The 20,389-nt window shown below is 36.7% G+C and overlaps 1 protein-coding gene across 1 annotated transcript in view; it reads left to right on the forward strand.

Annotated features, from left to right (window-relative positions):
* The window catches only part of GABRG3 (gamma-aminobutyric acid type A receptor subunit gamma3), a gene marked incomplete at both ends in the record, with an annotated part of 605,484 nt that overhangs the window by 572,553 nt on the left and 12,542 nt on the right, over positions 1-20,389 (forward strand). Inside the window, one exon of the mRNA XM_080808621.1 lies at positions 13,523-13,675. Coding sequence (XP_080664747.1) covers positions 13,523-13,675 — 153 coding nt within the window. The remainder of the gene's footprint in view (positions 1-13,522; positions 13,676-20,389) is intronic.

The following is a 20,389-nucleotide window of genomic DNA, read 5'->3' on the forward strand; positions in this document are numbered from 1 at the left end:
GAAACTGGACCATTTTATTACACAATATACAAAAATAAACTAAAAATTGATTGAGGGCCTATTTGTAAGACCTGAAACCAGAAAAATCCTTGAAGAGAGCACAGGCAGATATATCTTTGAATCGGATGTAGCAAATTTTTCTACATGCGTCTTCTGAGGCAAAGGAAACAAAAGCAAAATTTAACTACTGGGAGTATATCGACATGAAAAGCTTCTGCACAGCAAAGGAAACAACCAAGAAAACTAAAAGGCAACCTACTTAATGCAAATGACACATCTGATAAAGGGTTATTATTCAAAATATATTGAGAACTTAACACCAAAAAAAAATAATAATCCAATTAAATGAGCAGATTACATGAACAGATATTTCTCCAAAGAAGACATCTGAATGGCCAACATACACATGAAAAGATGCTCAACACTGCTCATCATCAGGGAAATGCAAATCAAAGCCACAATGAGATATCACCTGACAGCTGTGGAATGGTTAAAATAAAAATCTCAAGGGGTGCCTGGGTGGGGGTGGCTCAGTCAGTTAACCATCTGCCTTTGGCTCAAGTCATGATCCCAGGGTCCTTAGATCAAGTCCCGCATTGAGCTCCTTGCCCAGCAGGGAGCCTGCTTTTCCCTCTGCCTGCTGCTCCTTCCACATGTGCTCTTTCCTTTCTCTCTCTCTGACAAATGAATGAATGAATGAAGAGAATAGAATAAAAAACCCAAGAAACAACAAGTGCTAGGGAGAATGCAGAGTAAAAGGAAAGCTCTCTCACTATTGGTTCGAATGTAAACTGGTGCAGCCATTGTGGAAGACAGTATGGAAGTTCTTCAGAAAATTAAAAATAGAACTATCCTGCAATCCAGTAGTCACACTATGAGGTATTTACCACAAAGTATACAAAAATACTAATTTGAAGGGATAGATACACCCCTATGTTTGTTGCAGCATTATTTATAATAGTTGAATGGTAAAATAGCCTAAGTGTCCATTGATAGGTGGTAAATGGATAAAGAAGATGTGTTATATCTAATATGGAATATTATTCAGCCATGAAAAAGTCTGAACTCTTTCTGCTTTCAATAGCATGGATGGATTGAAAGAGCATAATGGTAAGTGAAATAATCCAGTCAGAGAAAGACTAATAACATATCATTTCATTCATATGTGGAGTTTAAGAAATGAATCAAAGAACAAAGGAGAAAAAAAGAAGGGACATAACAAGAAACAGACTCTTAACTGTAGAAAACAAACTGACAATTTACCAGAGGAGAGTTGGGTGAGGAGATGGCTGAAAGATGTGAAAGGATTAAGAGTATATTTATCTTGATGACACTGAATAATATATGGAACTATTAAATCACTATATTATACACCTGAAACTAATAGAACAGTGTATGTTAACTACATGGGATTAAAATTTTAAAAATTTAAAAAAAATTATAATGAGCGAGAAAGAAAGAAAAAATTAAAACAACAAAGGCATGCTCAAGATGATCTTTCTGTTCTGTTAATATATGACTAGAGGTAGATATTCTGCATAGAAAGTCCAAAAGACAGAATCCATAGAAATTATTATTCAAATTAATAAGATTTTAAAGGTAGTTGGATATAAGATCCATATTAAATTTCATTTCTGTATGCCAGAAAAACAGAGTTATAAAATGTAATTTAAGTAGGAATATAATTTAAATATGTCATTGTCCATAACAACAGAATATATACCTAACAACAATTAAATTTAACACAAGACATGCCAAGACTATATGGAAGAAATTACTATCTTATTGAAGGATATTCAAATTGAAATAAGTAAATCTTTATGAGGGCTAAAATTTTGTTTTGTTAAGTGTTCTACCTCCACGTAGCCACAATGAACTATAAATAAATGATGATACATTAATTTATTGATATATTCCCAAAAAATACCCAAAGTGTTTATTAAAGAACTTGTATTTTTTTTTAAGTTTTATTTATTTGAGAGAGAGGGAGGGAGGGAAAGAGAGAGAGAGCACAAGTTGAGGGAAAGGCAGAGGGAGTGGGAGAAACAAACTCCCCATTGAGCAGGGAGCCCAACACAGGGCTTGATCCCAGGACCCTGAGGTCACGACCTGAGCTGAAGGCAGACACTAACTAATTGAGCCATATAGGCACCCCAGGGAACTTTTCAATCTTTAAAATTTATATAGAAACACAAAGATCCACCATAGCCTTGGTATGCTTGGAGAAGAATACTAACTTTGAGGATTTTTCTACTAGTAATCAAAGCTATTGTATTATTTTTCCATCTCTTGTTTTCCAGTTTTATTGAAGTATTATTAACATATAACATTGTTGTGTGTTTAAGGTATACAACATGTTGATTTGATACATGTAAATATGGCAAAATGACTACCACAATAGGATTAATTAACAACTCTGTCACTTTATGTTATTACCTTTTTTGTGGTAAGAATATTACAGATTTACTCTCTTAGTAACCTTCAAGTATATAAAACAGTAGGGTAACTATAGTGACTATGTTGTATACTAGATCCCTAGAACATATTATTCCTATAACTGGAAGATTTTAAATTTTGACCAACATCTTCCCACTCCCCCATCCTCCCCATCCCTGACCCTGGCGACCACAATTCTACTCTCTGTTTCTATAGTTTGGCATTTTTATAGCTTACTTATAAAAGAGATCATAAAGTATTTTTCTTCTGTGTCTGACTTATTTCACTCAGATAATGCCCTCAAGGCCCATCCATGATGTTTGTTGCAAATGGCAAAATTTCCTTCTTTCTCAGGGCTGGAAAATATTGTTTTACATATATATGTGTGTAAATATGTGTGTGTGTGTGTGTGTACATATATATATACACACACATATATATATATAAAATGTATGTGTGTAAGTTTTATTTTTTTTCTTCTTTTATCCATTTATCTTTATGTGAACACTTAGGCTGTTTCCATACCTTGGCTGTCCGAAATAATGCTGCAATGAATATGGGATACAGATATCTCTTTGAGATACCTTTAGATATATATCCAGAAGTGAGATTGCTAGATTATATGATAGTTCTATTTTTAATTTTTTCAGAATCCTCCATACTGTTTTCCATAGTGGCTTCACCAGTTTATATTCCCACCAAAAGTGCATAACTGTACTCTTTCTTCCACATCCTCTTCAGTACTTGTTATTTCTTGTCATGTTGATATTAACTCTTCTAAGAAGTATAGAGTGATATTTTATTATCATTTTGAGTTGCATTTCCCTGATATTATGGATACTGAACATCTTTTCATGTATTTGTAGACTCTTTGTATGTCTTCTTTGGAAAAATTCTATTTTGGTTCTCAGCCCATTTTTAGTCAGATTTATTCCTTGTTGAGTTCCTTATATACCTTCCATATTAATCTTTTATCAGATATATGGTTTGCACCTGTTTTCTTCCATTCCATTTATTGCCTTTACCTTTTGTTAATTATTTCTTTTGCTATGCAGAAGTTTTTTTTAGTCTGATATAGTCCCACTTGTTTAATTTTGCTTTTGTTGCTTGTGCTTTTGGTATCACATCCAAAAAAAATTTTTGCCAAGACCAATGTTAAGGAATATTTCCCCTATGTTTTCTTCCAGGAGTTTTATATTCTTTTTTTTTTAAAGATTTTATTTATTTATTTGACAGACAGAGATCACAGGTAGGCAGAGAGGCAAGCAGAGAGAGAGAGGAGGAAGCAGGCTCCCCGCTGAGCAGAGAGCCCGATGCGGGGCTCGATCCCAGGACCCCGGGATCATGACCTGAGCTGAAGGCAGAGGCTTTAACCCACTGAGCCACCCAGGCACCCAGGAGTTTTATATTCTAAGGGATGAGCACTGAAGTCTTTTAACCATTTTGAGTTAATTTTTGTGAATAATATAAGGAATCAGTTTTTTTATTTTATATGTTACTTTTCAGTTTTCCAGTTTATTGAAGAGATTATATCCCTTATTGAATATTTTTAACTTCTTGGTCAAATATTAGTTGACCACATTGTGTATGCTTATTTCTGGGCTCTCATTCTGTTCCATTTGTCTACCTATTTTAATTGCCAGTACTGTACTGTTTTGATTACTATAGATTTGTAATATAGTTTGAAATCAGAAATTGTGAAGCCTCCACTTTTGTTCTTCCTCAAGAGTGCTTTGGCTATTTAGGGTCTGATGGCAGTGCACAGATCTGCCCCAAGGGCCAGCTTGAGGGCAGGCCTTAGGGTGAGGTTCAGTCTTCTGGTATGGTCTCTGGGCAATGTTCATAGTATCACTGAGGTTTAGGTTTTTCACTAGGACCATGCTCTCCAGCAACTCCCTGGGGATTCCAAGTGGTCTGGTTTCTTCCTGTGCTCCTACCTGGCACGGCCAGGTGTCCCAAATCCATGTGCCTTCACAACTAGGGTTTGGGTCCTGTCAGTGCCACAGCCAGGGATAGGGTTGAGGTTAGGGACAGGGAGTCCACAGTCCAGGGGCCTATCTGATGGCACCACCCAGAACTCCCTGGAGGGTGGTTGAGGGTGAGCATTAGGGTGAGGCTTAGGGTTCATGTCGGGGTTCAGCGATTAGGCACATGATGGGGCTGAAGATCAGGTTTTACCTAGAATCATGCTCTCCAATGGGATCCCAGTGGTTGCACCTGGCATGGTTTCCTCATGTATTCTTGGCTGATTTGTCAAGGATGAGTCTATGTCCCAAATCCCATCTTTGCTGAGACTTGGCATTCAGGCCCAGGGAGGGACAAAACCAAAGCCATGCCTATGCTTAGGGTGAGGATCCAGTGGACAGTATGTACCTATCATTTTTATCGGGACTGATCTTTGTTTTTTTTCTTCCTCCTGCTAAATCTGGTCTTAGTTTGATTTTCTTTTTTTTTTTTTTTACTTCCTTGATATGTAAAAGTTTTTTTATTTGACATCTTTGTTTTTGCTTAAACCTGGTATTGGTCACTATAAAGTTCCCTCTTAGAATTGGGTTTGCTACATCCCATGGGTTTTGGTACCTTATGTTTTCATTTTTATTTGTTCCAAGAATTGCTTTTATTTCTCTTGGGTCTCTTCTTTGACCAACTAGTTGTTCACGAGTGTGGGGTAAAGTTTCCGCATATTTACAAATTTTCCCATTTTTTTTTCCTGTTGCTGATTTGTAGGTTCATACCATTGTGGTTAGAAAAAGAATTGGTATGACTTTAATCTTCTTGAATTTGTTAAGATTTGTTTTGTGACCTAACATGTGATCTATCCTGGAAAATGTTCCGTGTGCACTTCAGAAGAATATGTATGTTTGCTGCTATTGGATGGAATGTTTTGAATATGTCTGTTAGGTCCATTGATCATTGATATAGTTCAAGTCCAACATTTCCTTATCCATTCTCCATCTGAATCACCCCCCCCCATTGTTGAATTTTACTATTGTCTATTTCTCTCCTCAGATTTTTTGGTAATTGCTTAATATATTTAGATGTGCCAATGTTGGGTGCACTTATATTTATAATTATTATATCCTCTTGACAAATCAACTCCTTTGACATTACATACTGACCTTCTTTGTCTCTCATTACTGTTTTTGACTTGAAATCTTTTTGTCTGACATAAATATATCTAACCTTGTCTTTTGGTTTTCACTTGCATGGTATTTCTCTTTCGATCCCCTCACTTTGAGCCTATGTATGTCTTGAAAGCTGAATATCCTATAGGCAGCATAAAGTTAGATCTCCTTTTTAATCTATTCAGCCACGATATGTCTTTAATTGGAGAAGTTATTCTATTAACATTTAAAGTAATTGTTGATAAGTATGTACTTACTACTGCGATCTTATTCATTGTTTTCTGGCTATTTTATAACCCCCTTATTCCTTTCTTTCTCTCTTGCTGTCTTCCTTTGTAAATTGATAATTTTCCATTGTAGTATTCTTTTATCCCCTTCTCTTTGTCTTTTGCATATCTATAGTAGACTTTATTTCCATAGGACAGTAGCTTTTTGCCTCACAGTTACCGTAAGGACTAAATAAAATATCTTAGAGCTGTGACAGTCTATTTTACATTAACTTCTCTTGCATTAAAAATGTTATTTTTATTCTTCCTCTTTTACTTAATTTTTTGTATTTCTTTTTTTTTTTAAGATTTTATTATTTATTTGACAGACAGAGAGATCACAAGTAGACAGAGAGGCAGGCAGAGAGAGAGGGAGGAAGCAGGCTCCCTGCTGAGCAGAGAGCCCCGACATGGGGCTCGATCCCAGGACCCTGAGACCATGACCTGAGCTGAAGGCAGAGGCTTTAACCCGCTGAGCCACCCAGGCGCTCCAGTTTTTTGTATTTCTGATATCAGAATTTACCTTTTACTTTTTGTGCCTGTTAACAAATTATTGTAACTATAATTATTTTTAGTACTTTTTTCCTTTAACTTTTATACTAAAGTGGTTAACACTCCATCATATCATATTTTTTAAATTTTCTGAATTTGACTATATACTTACCTTTATCAGTGTGTTGTATATTTCCATACTTTTATGTTACTGACTAACTTCCTTTTATTTCAACCTAAAGTCCTTTTGGCATTTCTTTTAAAGCAAGTCTAGGGGCACCTGGGTGGCTCAGCGGGTTAAAGCCTCTGCCTTCAGCTCAGGTCATGTTCCCAGGGTCCTGGGATTGAGCCCCACATAGGCCTCTCTGCTCAGCAGGGAGCCTGCTTCCTCCTCTCTCTCTCTGCCTGCCTCTGCATCCACTTGTGATCTCTATCTGTCAAATAAATAAATAAAATCTTTAAAAAAAAGAAGGCAAGTCTAATGGTGATGAACTCCCTCAGCTTTTGGATATATCACTCCACTCTCTCTTGGTCTGCAAGGTTTCTGCCAAGAATTATGCTGATAGCTTCGTTGGGGTTCCCTTGTATGAGAACAATTTTCTTTTCTTTTTCTGCTATTAATGTTCTGTCTCTTTTATTTTAGTCAGTTATATTACAATATATTTCGGAGAAATTGTTTTAGATTGAAATGTTGGGGTTACCATCAGCTTCATGATCTTGGGTGTCCAGCCCTTTCCCCAGATTTGGGAAGTCTCAGTCAGCCATTATCTATCTAATTAAATTTTTTTTAAATTATTTTTAAATCCGAGTCTCTTTTCCTTCTGGGACTCCAGTCATTAAATTGTTTCTATTAATAATATTCTATAGATCACATAGATTTTCTTCACTCTTTTTTATTCTTCTTCTTTTATTCTTTTTTTGACTGAATAATTTCAAAGGTCCTGTTCTCCTATTTTAGATTCTTTCTTCTGATTTATCAAGTCTGCTGTTGATGCTTTCTATTGCATTTTTTTCCCCACCTCATTAATTGTATACTTCAGCTCCAGAATTTCAGTTTGGTTCTTTTTTTTTTTGTGATTTCTTTTTCTGTGTCAAATTTCTGATTTTTTGTGTGTCTTGGTTTCCTAATTGTATTATATTGTCTTTCTGTATTTTATTTTTTTGTAGTTCGGTGAGTTTCCTTAAAATGGCTATTTTTAATTCTTCATTGGATAAATCACAGATCTCTGTGTTTGGGGTTGGTTATTGGAATATAATCATGATCTTTGTTGGGGTCCTGTTTCCTTATTTTTTTTATATTCCTTTAAGTCTTACATTGCTGCCTTTGCATTTGAATTAGCAGTCACTTTCTCCAGTTTTTACATACTGACTTTGGGAGATAAACACCTTCCATCAGATCTGCTAGGGATTCTGAGTCTTTCTCACACTTTTTCCATGAGTGTGCCTGCTCCCTCTTATGGCATAATATTTAAACTTGTGTGCCTTTTCTCAATCCCAAAAAGCCATAGTGGGTGCTGACAGCCTCTCTTTTGCTTTCCCTAGTGCTTTGCTAAGTGCTCAAGCTTGTAGTTTCTCCCAGGCCTATGAATTTGGGTGAGCTTTCTGTGTGTACTCACTAGCCATCTGTGGAAGCTTGCTCTCACCACCCCTGAGAAAGCACACTGGGAGCTAGCCACTTTTGGGGGAGGGAGTGGTACACAGAGCACTGGAAGTGCCTGTGGGCCAGTTAGGGTGGTCCATAGGTGAGATTTCCCCAGCAACTTGTTGGAAGACCTCCTGATGGAGTCCATGAGACTGCTGGGAGGATCTGTGTCCCTTTATTATGTTCCATTCCAAGCCCTGGTTGCTATTCTCTCTGTGCTCACCACGCTCCAGACATGCAGCTCAGGACTCAGCACTCTGTGTGAGAGGAGGGAAAATGGGCCTTGTTAGCAGCATCCCACACAGCTAGGGAAGCCAAGCACTCAGTCACACTTTCTCACTTTCCTCTGTGGGAGAAATCACAGACCAAGAACATCTCTCTTATCACTGAACTGTGCTGCTTTGGGGGATGGGTGATATGGCTAAAGTCAAACTATTCCTCTTCATTGTGTCCAGTCTCAGATTTTTTTTTCCTTATCTCTAGCAATGTGCTTTAACATCTCCATTGACTCTTGGTCTTCCATGAAGGCTCTCTCATCTGTGGGTAAATGTCTAAGTCAGTGTTCTTCAGAGACAATCAGGTAGTGACCAACAGGGCTGGAGCTGGTTCATGAGCCATTTTATGGTCCACAGCTGAGATTGAGTTCTTTATGTCTATTACCCAACACACAGTAGGTGTGACTTTTCATGAGTCCCTTGACATATTGTGCTAGCAAGAGAACCAGTGACAAGTGAGGCTGTAGATGAGTCCTCAGGTAAACAGAGTTGAGTCAGTCACCTTAGTAAAAGTCTGTTTTCTTAAAATGGCTGTCTTCATTCTTGAATAGCATCAGGATTTCATAGTCTCCTACCTGGATCCCACAGCACCCACAAAGGTGCAAAGATGGATGGATGTCAAATTAGTGTTATTGAGGAGGAATACATTTGAAGGACATCTTATTTGGCCATCTTGCTGATGTCACTCTCCCTTAATTTTTCATTTCTGAGTAGCAGATTACCACAAATTTAATGGCTTAAAACAAAGCATTCAAAATTCAACAGTTTCTGTGAGTAAAAAGCATGGATTTGGCTTAGCTTGGTCCTCTGTTTAAGCTCTTGTAAGACTGCAGTTGGGGCATTGGCTGAACTTCATTCTCATCTGGAGGCTTGACTAAGGAAGAATCTACTTCTATACTCATTAGGTTGTTCACAGAGTTTATTATTTGTAGCTGTAGAGCTAATGGTAGTTCACTTCTTCAAGACCAGAAGGAGAATCTCTTTTCATGAAATTTCCTCTCCTTCTTTAAAGGGTTTTCACCTGACTGAACCAGGTCCAATGATAATTTCTCTTTGGATTAGCTTGAAATCAACAGATCTCAAAATCCATTCACCTTTGCTCTATAAAGTAACCTGATCAAAGAAATGACAGGTTACATTCTATCGGTTAAAACAAAATCACAGGTTCTCACACTCAAGATGAGAGAATTGTACCAGTGTGTTATTAATACAGGGTCATTTTATGGTGCATCTCCCAGTTTAAATAATTAAGATAATGTGGTAATTGTGCTGGAATTGAAATGTAAAACAGATCCATACATATATGGGTATGTGAATAAAACAGATCCATACTTATATGGCATTGTGGATGACTGAGGGTGACAATGAATGATGCTGTGACAGCCAATCTTGGACTTTAAGAAATTTAATTTGAAGAAGAATCAACTACATATAAAAATAAAAATAAATTTTATAGACAAAAACAATATAATACCTTGTGATCTCCAGATAAGAAACAGATTCTGAACAGCACTAACAATAACATAAAAGTTTGATAGATTTAATTCCTTAAAATGAAGAATTTAATTCATGAACACATGTCATAAACAAAAGAAAAAAATAAATCTTCCAAGGAAAAACTTTTTTTTTAACTGAATATTGCTTTCTAATAACCAGGTCTTGGCTGGCTTTTGAAGGGTACTAGCTTAGGATATTTTGAAAGGAGACCAAGGAGATACCTGTGTGAAGGAGTGAGAAGACATGACCATCAGAAGGGGAGCAAATCTGGAGAAATAATGATGATGTTTAAAAGAGATTCAGTGATGATTCACATACCTGTACCCCTGGGGCAAGTAATACATTATAGGTTAATAAAAAATAATATAAAAATGAGAAATCCAAAGGAAGTTTTTGGTGCATAAGGTACAATAAATAAACAAGGTTATTGATAGCATGGAGTAAATAATTATTTATAATCGTTCTTTCTGGAAAAAAATGCTTTGGTACAGAAGATGTGGCTGGCTAGTCTTTAGTTTTGAGAGAACTCTGAATCTTACTAATCTTTGTATTTCCAACTTCATAAACACAGTATTAGCTTAATTAATTTGTATTTTATAAATATGTGCCATTGTGCTAAAAAGTAGTACTACATATGCTCTTCCAAAAAGCTTACATTGGCTCAGGAACACACACACACACACACACAAATTAACAATTGGCAAAGAGTGACTTGTTCTTATAATTCCACTAGGCCCAAGGTGAATTTTTTTTTTTTTTTTACTTTGATGGATCAAAGAGAGGCTTCTCAGTCCCTCCCCAATTTTTTCTTTTCCATTTTCCCCCAGGGAAGTGGGCATTAGGCACATTCCAGGGTGGACTCTGGAGAACCTCTGTGGATTCTAGATCCCTATTATCTGCCATGAGCCAACCAAAAAACTAGGTCCCTTTGGTTTGGGAAGAACTTATAACAGAAAATGAAAACCATTCTGGTCCAGTTCATGAACTGCATTAGGAAAGCTGCACATTGATAAGAGTGCATGGCTTAAACATAACATAGAGGGGAAAAAATCCTCCAAGGAACACAAAGCAGGAGCTGAGACTTCACACCCAAGTTGGAGCAGACTGGGTCCATGGGGGTGTGTGATTATCTGAGTGTGTGAATGTATGTGTGTGGATATATGTACACTTATAGAAGGGGAGCAGATAGAAAGAACTACATTATTCTTCAGTCAAGAGCCCTAAATCTAATGGCAAATATAACTTAGGCATATACTTGGCCTGTCTGAAGAACTTTTCATGTTTACAGATATAGGGAAGAACTTTTGCCTCCTCTGAGGGTTTTTATCTCCTCTCCAGGCCTGCACAGACAAATTATGTGTATACAGAAACATGTTATGCATCTGGAAATTAGGACCCCATGGCCTCTTCCTTTCAATTTAGGATGAGAGGCACATTGACTATGTGTTGTTCTTATGTGGGGCAATGGGCTAGAATCCACAATTCCTCCCTCTCTGACACTGCTACTTGGAGTGTGCCCCAAAACCTCACCAAGAACCAACTGAGTTATAGTGTCAGGCCCCAGAATGTGGCCTTGGCAGTCCATCTGTCTTTCATACTTGATAATGGGACATTCAGCAGATCTCTGGGTTAGGCAAAGATGTATGCTGAGCACAGGTGTAGTGTCCATTTACTTCTGGTTGGGGAGAAGCAGATAGATTTACTAAAATGAATTGTGTGTCTGCTCTGAAATTGTCCCTCTTTATCTTTCTCAGAAAACTACAGTGGTAGCTGAAGAAATTATTCAACTCTGGATATTCCATCGAGGCTGTGTTCATAACTGATTTATTGTGTTTTGTCTTCCTATGTTTGTTTTCTGCTTGGCTTTTAATTGAAATTTTATGTAAAAATTAATAGACATTTAAGTATCACACATAATTCAATAATATTTCCCTAGGAAATGATGTAACTTGGCGTTCATATTAGAAAAATATCTTTGTGTCTTTTGATTGCTTCGGGTTAATCATTTTTATTTCTTTGCAGTGAAATGTTAATTTGCTTAGAATTTTAAGTGTTTCTTGGAAAATGATCTCAATATTGATGTTTCTATCAACCATCCTGAATACTGCTACAACAGAACACCACAAAAAACTCTAATTATTAAAAGGCAGTTTTCATATGGACTCAATAGAGTCTCCTTGTCAATCTTCTTAAGTAAAAATGGGACTTTCATTATCATCTTTTCATTAAACAAACACTAATTGATTGCTTATCACTAAATAACACTGGTAAACAAGAGAGAGATAGTCTATAATCCAACCATTTTATTGGTCTGAAAAATATATTAGCAATTATAGGAATGAATTAATTAGAGTTGTTGGGAGGGGCATAGTGAGGACTTCCTAGTAAACTAAGTCATTTCTAAGCTGAGATTCAAAGTGAATGGAACTACTGGGATGCAGGGGAAAAGAAAAGAGCACCCTAAGCAGATAAAAAGAGATTTCTTGGCCTAGGGGAAAGGTCTTGGTATATCTGAGGACCTGGGGAGACTCTGATGTCCAGAGTGCAAAGACTTCCTTTACAAGGGCAAAGGGAATTGCATGCAGAATGGGCAGAAGGCATTGCATGCAGAACGATATAGACCATAATAAATTCATGACAATAATACAAGAGTAGCAAGATGTTGGTGAAGGATTATAAGGAGAGATATGTTGGATATTTGTGATTTAAAGTGATCTTTTTGATGATAGGACATAGAATTGTCTGGAGTAGGAAAGGTTTAGTTTAGGAGATAGATGGGAGCTGTAATAGAATCTGGCACTTGTGGGGAAAGGAACTGAGAACAATGCAGGAAATGAAGAAGGGAAAAGGAAGAGTCACAGGTAGCTTCTGTATTTCTGCCTTGCCTAGTGAGAAGGACTTGACTTTGGTGAGAGAAGAGCAGGCATTGGTGTGGGGGAAGATGATAGTTCAGATCTGGACATGGTAATTTCAGGTGCCAAAACGCTGAATCCAGAATGATGAAGAGTGAGGGTCAAGCGGAGGTGGGGGACAGACGTGTTCTCAACAGGACATTGCCTAGAAAAGACACAAAAGAAATGATTTTGGAATAAATTGTCTAATGTATTAAGTGTGCACTCTCTCCCAGCTCTTTAAGGAATCTCATGGAATCTTTAGTAATAACTTTTATGGTGTGGCTTTGCTTTAGTGGGAGGAAGCAGAATGTCATAAAATGATTTCTTGTGTTTGTTTTCTGGGTTGGCACAGCCTAACTGCTGGAGTCATGAAAGGATAAGATCAACACAAAAATATCAAATAAAACATAAAATACAAGGTTGATATGCTAAAATAATGCTATAAAATAGAAATATAAAATTGTTACATAAATTTATTTATGAAAGTTTATGTTTAGCTCCGTTACTATTAAAAAAACAAAATGACTATGGATCTGCTTGAGGGTGGATTATGTTTCCCTTGATTTTAAACATGAAATATATAGATGGACTCAAGCAATAATAGCTCATTGAGTAATGGTCTATCACAGAATAGATGTGCATGTCTGTCTCCTCTATCAATTAATATGTTTGTTTGTCTTTTTCCAGTGACCAGTAAAATGTCTTGCACAGCCATGGACAAAATAAAGTTTATAAAAATTAAGTTTAAGAACACCAGAATTTTGACCTTTTTTCACAATTTGATCTTATTGTAGTTGTATATTTTTATTCAAGTCATACATTTAACAAAATTATTTCCCTGAAATATTTTTTAATCGAAGAAAGTTGTTTTACTTTTGATAATATTTTATTACAGGCGATTATGTTGTCATGACCATATATTTTGAACTGAGTAGAAGAATGGGATACTTCACTATTCAAACATACATTCCCTGTATATTGACTGTGGTTTTATCCTGGGTGTCATTTTGGATAAAAAAAGATGCTACACCAGCAAGAACAGCATTAGGTGAGTTTCAAAAACAAAAACAAAAACAAAAGTCCCCCATCATTTTGTATAATATTGATACAGAATTATTCATCAGAATTCTTCCAGTGTAAGAGATTTAGTTCAAATGTAATTGATCTAATTTGAAGGCTCCTTAAACTGCGCTTAGATTGTTTCAAGTAGTCAAATTAGACTCTTTCCGACAATAGAGTCCCAAGTGTTCCACTTAAAATAAGCTGGGTTAGAGATTAAGAACAAATCAATTGCATCATCTGATACTATGCTCTAAGGATGAAGTCATCATAAAAATATAGTCACATCCTGGGAATCTGCCACACTGAAAAGTCTCATTACATTAGTGTAAAGAGACACCGCTTTTGATATACTTTTGAGGACTAAAGATATAATATCAGTAAAATAGTCTTTCAGTAACAAAAGTTCTGATTGCCTATAGCAACTTTACCATCAAAAAAAAAAAGTGATCATTCTTTTCAGCTACAATCTACACACTAAAGCTCAAAGTCTTTTCACGAATTATCCTTTGATGCCCGAAGTCCTCCTAATAAAACACTAAATTCCAGTGGTTTTAGAATTATGTAACATTTTTATACCAATCTTTCTTTATGATAGGAGTATTACTTAACTTTCAATATTTTTATGTGTGAAAACAGATAATGGGAAAGAGTGATATAAAGGTTGGTTTTGCTGAAACATGTTTTTCAGAAAAGAGGGCATTCTCTCAATTTCAGAATCTTTGCAAAGTCTCTTATATTGTTTTTCTGTATTTGTTACTTTATTCTTTGTTTGTTCAACCAACATAGTACTTTTTGATCAAGATAAACTACCCCCACCAGTAATACCCCCACCAGTGTTAGTTTTGCATGCTTGTAGAAAATACATAATAGAATTGATAAAGCATTCAGCAAATTCACAACATAAGTTTAGTAACAATTTTTGAGGTTATGAACTCACAATTGGTCAGGTGCCATAGTAAGCATGACTTGAAAAATCAGCTTGCAAATAATAGATTATGTAGTAATGGTTGCACAATGTGAAGCTATAAATGTCCTGTCAAAGATTCACCACGGTGGCATTAAGGAGATAGAGATACTAGAAATACATAATGCTGGAAGATAATGGATTTACAGTCCAGAAGAGTGGAGAAAAGTCATTAACATCAGAATATTTGGTTAAGACACCAGAAAAGGCTATGCCTGAGACTGAAGGGGTACTCTAGAACCCCTCTAAATAAAGCTTAAACCAAACCATAACAAGATCAAGGAGAACCACCAGTAGATTAACTGCCATAAGAAAGCATTTAACGTGGCTTAAAAAAGGATGATACATTTCATAATCTTTGTAATGTATCATCCACAATATTGAGTATGCAATAAAAATTATTCAGTATTCTTAGAAGCAGGAAAATTGACCCATGATAAAGACAAAAAGTAGTCAATATAAAAAGAAAAATCTGGTGTTGAATCAGCAGATATGAGTTTAAAGCAACTTATTATAACAATGGTAAAGTTCTTACAGGAAAATACAATGTCAATGAATGAACAGATAGATAATCACAGCAGGTAAAGTATATTAAAAAGTAAACTCTAGAATGAAAAGTATAATAGTTAAATTGAAAAATTCACTAACTGAGCTTACTAGTAGATTGAAGATGGCAGAAAAAAGATCATGCATAATTGAAGACCATCATATAAAATTTATCTAATCTGAAGAAGAGAGGGATAAAAAGATTTTTAAAAGATGTACAAAGCCTCAATGATCAGTAGGACAATATGAAGATGTATAACTATAACTTGGGTCCTAAAATGAGAAGAGAAAATGAATGAGATAATTTTTTTTAAATAAATGAGGTTAAAGCCAGACATTGCCAAATGTTGTCCATGATCCTCACTCCACATTGAGCCTTGCTACATTGTGAGGTAGATACAGATGGGTAACAGAAGTGCATCACATTGGATTTGCTTTTACTATGTAATGGGGATAATAATAACATGAGCATTGGAGAGGAGGAGCAAGATGGCAGAGGATTAGGAGACCTAAATTTCATCTGGTCCCAGGAATTCAGCTAGATAGTTATCATACCATTCTGAACAAGCTAAACAGGAGATCAAAGAGAAGAATAGCAACAATTCTAGGAACAGAAAAGCTAACACTTTCTGGAATGTAGGACATGCAGAGAGGTGAGTCTGAGGTGATATACAAGAAGATAGGCCACAGGGGGAGGGGCTGGATCCCAGAAAGTGGTAGAGCATCAGAGCACAAAATTGGAACCTTTAGAAGTCTGCTCCATGGAGGGACATCACTCCAGAGGCTAAGTGGGGTCTGGAGCCCTCACTGGGATGGGTGTGGTCTCAGGACCCACAGGGTCACAGAAAGACCAGGGGTGCCTGAGTGTGGCAGAGCTCTCAGGTATTGGAGCAGGGAAGCCAGCTGCAGTGATGGAGCCAAGGAAGGGGCTCTCAGCTCAGGATTACCTTAAACTGTTATCTGAGGCACTGTCAGGCCACTACTCTTCAAGCAGGGAATCCACAATGGGCAGATCTGGGGAGACCTCCCCTTCTTCCCCAAGGAGGAGTGACACAAGAGCACACCACAGGAATCTGCTGGGTTTGGAGACTCCAAATGGGCCCGGCCATGTGCCAGAGATAGGAAGGCTCAGTCACAGTCTGGGTGAACTTGGAGTATGGCTGGAAACCAGGGAGACAGGAGTGTTTGACTGCTTTTCTCTGAGGGCTCACTGAAGAGGTGGGCCCCAAGCTCTCAGCTCCTCCAGGTTGGAGATTGGGAGGCCACCATCTTCATTTCTGTCCTCCATAGCTGTACAGAAAAGGTTCAGAGAACAAAAGTTACTGAGAGCAAAACTGAGCAAATTACTGAACCTGCTCCCTGTCAAGGGTGGTGCAAGTCTGCCTTGGGCAAAGACATTTGAGAAACCCTGGAAATTCCCCAGAAGATCAGCAAGAACATCCAGCCAAGATCAAGTTTACTGATCAATAAGAATTGCAAAACTCCAGATCTAGGGGTATATAGCACACTAGAATTCATCACTTTCCCCCCACCTCATGATTCTTTACTTTATCGAAATTAAATTTGTAAAATTTTATTTTTTTCTTATTCCATTTTTTTATTTTACCTTTTTTCTGTTTTAACATATTTTAACTGTTTCATCTTATCAACCTTTTATTTTTTTTATTTTTTTTAAGATTTTATTTATTTATTGGACAGACAGAGATCACAAGTAGGCAGAGAGGCAGGCAGAGAGAGAGGGGAAGGGAAGCAGGCTCCCTGCTGAGCAGAAAGGCCGATGCGGGGCTCGATCCCAGAACCCTGGGATCATGACCTGAGAGCCGAAGGCAGAGGCTTTAACCCACTGAGCCACCCAGGTGCCCCCTTATCAACCTTTTAAAAATATTTTTTTAATTTTCATTTTTATAGTCATATTCTATCCCTTCATTGTATTTAATCTTATTTTTGGTATACATATAAGCTTTCCTTTCTTTAAAATTTGGGATACAGTTTCTTCTAACAGACCAAATATACCCTAAATCTAATATATGACTTTGTTCTAGTCTCCAGCCTGATCATGTTCTCTTCTTTTTCTTTCCTTTTTTCAACCAACTTATTTACCAATTCCTTTTTTAAAATCTTTTTTAATTCTCATCCTTAAAGTCATTCCAGCCCTTTATTGTGTCTACTCTTTTGTGTGTGTGTGTGTGTGTGTGTGTGTGTATATATATATATATATATATATATATATATATATATATATAAGTTTTTCTTTCTTTAAAATTTTGGGAGGCAGTTTCCTCTAACAGACCAAAATACACCCCAAATCAAGTGTGTGGCTCTGTTCTATTTATCAGCCTAACCATATATTCTATTTTCCTTTCTTCTCCCCCTGATTTTGGGTCTCTTCTGATTTGGTTATTGTATATTTTTTCTGGTGTTGTTACTATTTTAGCATTTTGTTCTCTCACCTGTCTATTCTTCTCTGGACAAAATGGAAAGGTGGAAAAACTCACCTCAGGAAAAAAAAAAAAAAAACAAGTGACAGTACCAACTGCTGGGGACCTAATCAATATGGACATTAGTAAGATGTCAGAACTAGAGTTCAGAATGACAATTATAAAGATGCTAGCTGGGCTTGAAAAAAACACATAAGATAATACACAATCCCTTTCTGGAGAAGTAAAATCTCTTTCTGGAGAAATAAAGAACTTAAATCTAACCAACTTGAAATTTTAAAAAAAGGTATTAAAAAGGTGCAATCAAAAGTGGAGGGTCTTACTGCTAGGACAAATGAGGCAGAAGAGAGATTTAGTGATATAGAAGACCAAATGATGGAGAATAAAGAAGCTGAGAAAAAGAGAGATCAACAACTACTGGATCACAAGGGGAGAATTCAAGAGATAAGTGATACCATAAGACAAAACGATGTTAGAATAATTAGGATCCCAGAAAAAGAAGAGAGAGAGGGGCAGAAGGTATATTGGAACAAATTATAGAAGAGAACTTCTCTAATATCCAGAGACCTGGAAGGCTAGAAAGGACAGGCCTGGTATATTCAGAGCACTAAATGAGAAAAATATGCAGCCAAGAATACCATATCCAGCTAGGCTGTCATTGAAAATAGAAGGAGAGATAAAAAGTTTCCAGGACAAACAAAAACTAAAAGAATTTGCAAATATCAAACCAGCCCTACAGGAAATATTTTCCTCTAATCAAAGAGAGAACATAAAAGAAACGACCAGAGGGGAACAGAGAAAATATACAGTAAGAGTCACCTTAAAGGTAATACAATGGCACTAAATTCATACCTTTCAATAGTTACCCTGAATGTAAATGGGCTAAATGCTCCAATCAAAAGACACAGGGTATCAGAATGGGGAAGAAAGAAGAAGAAGGAAGAAGAAGAAGGAGGAGGAGGAGGAGGAGGAGGAGGAGAAGGAGGAGGAGGAGGAGAAGGAGAAGGAGGAGAAGAAGGAGAAGAAGGAGGAGAAGGAGGAGAAGAAGAAGAAGAAGAAGAAGAAGAAGAAGAAGAAGAAGAGAAGAAGAAGAAGGAGAAGGCAACCACCCATTGATATGCTGTCTGCAAGAAACTCATTTTAGAACAAAGACACCTCCAGATTTATAGTGAGGGGATGGAAAACAATTTACCATGTTAATGGACATCAAAAGAAAGCTGGGGTGGCAATCCTTATATCAGACAAATTAGATTTTCAGCCAAAGACTATAATAAGAGATGAGGAAGGACACCATATCATATTTAAAGGGTCTGTCCAACAAGAATGTCTAACAATTTTAAATATCTATGCCCCAATATAGGAGCAGCCAACTATATAGACCAATTAATAACAAAATCAAAGAAACACATCAAAAATAATACAACAATAGTAGGGACTTTACACCCCCTCACTGAAATGGACAGATCATATAAGCAAAAGATCAATAAGGAAATAAGGGCTTTAAATGATATACTGGACCAAATGGACATCACAGATATATTCAGAACATTCCATCCCAAAACAATAGAACATACATTCTTCTCTAGTGCACAGGAAACATTCTCCAGAATAGATCACATCCTGGGTCACAAATCAGAACTCAACTGGTACCAAAAGATTGGGATCATTCCCTGAGTATTTTCAGACCACAATGCTTTGAAACTAGAATTCAACCACAAGACGAATATTAGAAAGAACGCAAAAACATGGAGGTTAAAGAGCATACTTCTAAAGAATGAATGAGTCAACCAGGCAATTAAATGAGAATTTTTAAAAAATCATGGAAACAAATGAAAATTTGTTAAAACACAACTGTTCAAAATCTTTGGAATGCAACAAAGGTGGTCCTGAGAGGAAAGTATAGAGCATTACAAGCCATTCTCAAGAAACACAAAAGGTCTCAAATACATGACAAGGATATTCACTCTCACCAATGTTGTTCAAAATAGTACTGGAAATCCTAGCATCAGCAATCAGACAACAAAAAGAAATAAAAGGCATTCAAACTGGCAAATAAGAAGTCAAACACTCTCTCTTCACAGATGACATGATACTGTATATGGAAAACCCAAGAGACTCCACCCCCAAACTACTAGAACTCATTCAGCAATTCAGTAATGTGGCAGGATACAAAATCAATGTACAGGAATCAGTTGCTTTCTTATACACTAACAGTGAAAATACAGAAAGGGAAATTAGAGAATTGATTCCATGTACTATAGCACCAAGAACCATAAGATACCTCGGAATAAACCTAACCAAAGAGGTGAAGCATCTGTACTCAAGGAACTACAGAACACTCATGAAACAAATTGAAGAAGACAGAAAAAGATGGAAAAACATTCCATGCTCATGGATTGGAAGAATAAACATTGTTAAAATGTCTATACTGCCTAGAGCAATCTATACTTTCAATGCCATCCCGATCAAAATTCCACCAGCATTTTTCAAAGAGCTGGAACAAACAATCTTAAAATTTGCATGGAACCAGAAGAGACATTGAGTTGCTAAGGAAATGTTGAAAAAGAAAAACAAAACTGGGGGCATCATGTTGCCTGATTTCAAGCTTTACTACAGCTGTGATCACCAAGACAGCACGATACTGGCACAAAAACAGACACATAGACCAGCAGAGCAGAGTAGAGAGCCCAGATATGGACCCTCACTTTTATGGTCAAATAATCTTCAACAAAGGAGGAAAAAAATACACATT

This window comes from Martes martes (genome assembly GCF_963455335.1).
Source record: "Martes martes genome assembly, chromosome: 7".
In the NCBI taxonomy this organism is placed as follows: domain Eukaryota; kingdom Metazoa; phylum Chordata; class Mammalia; order Carnivora; family Mustelidae; genus Martes; species Martes martes.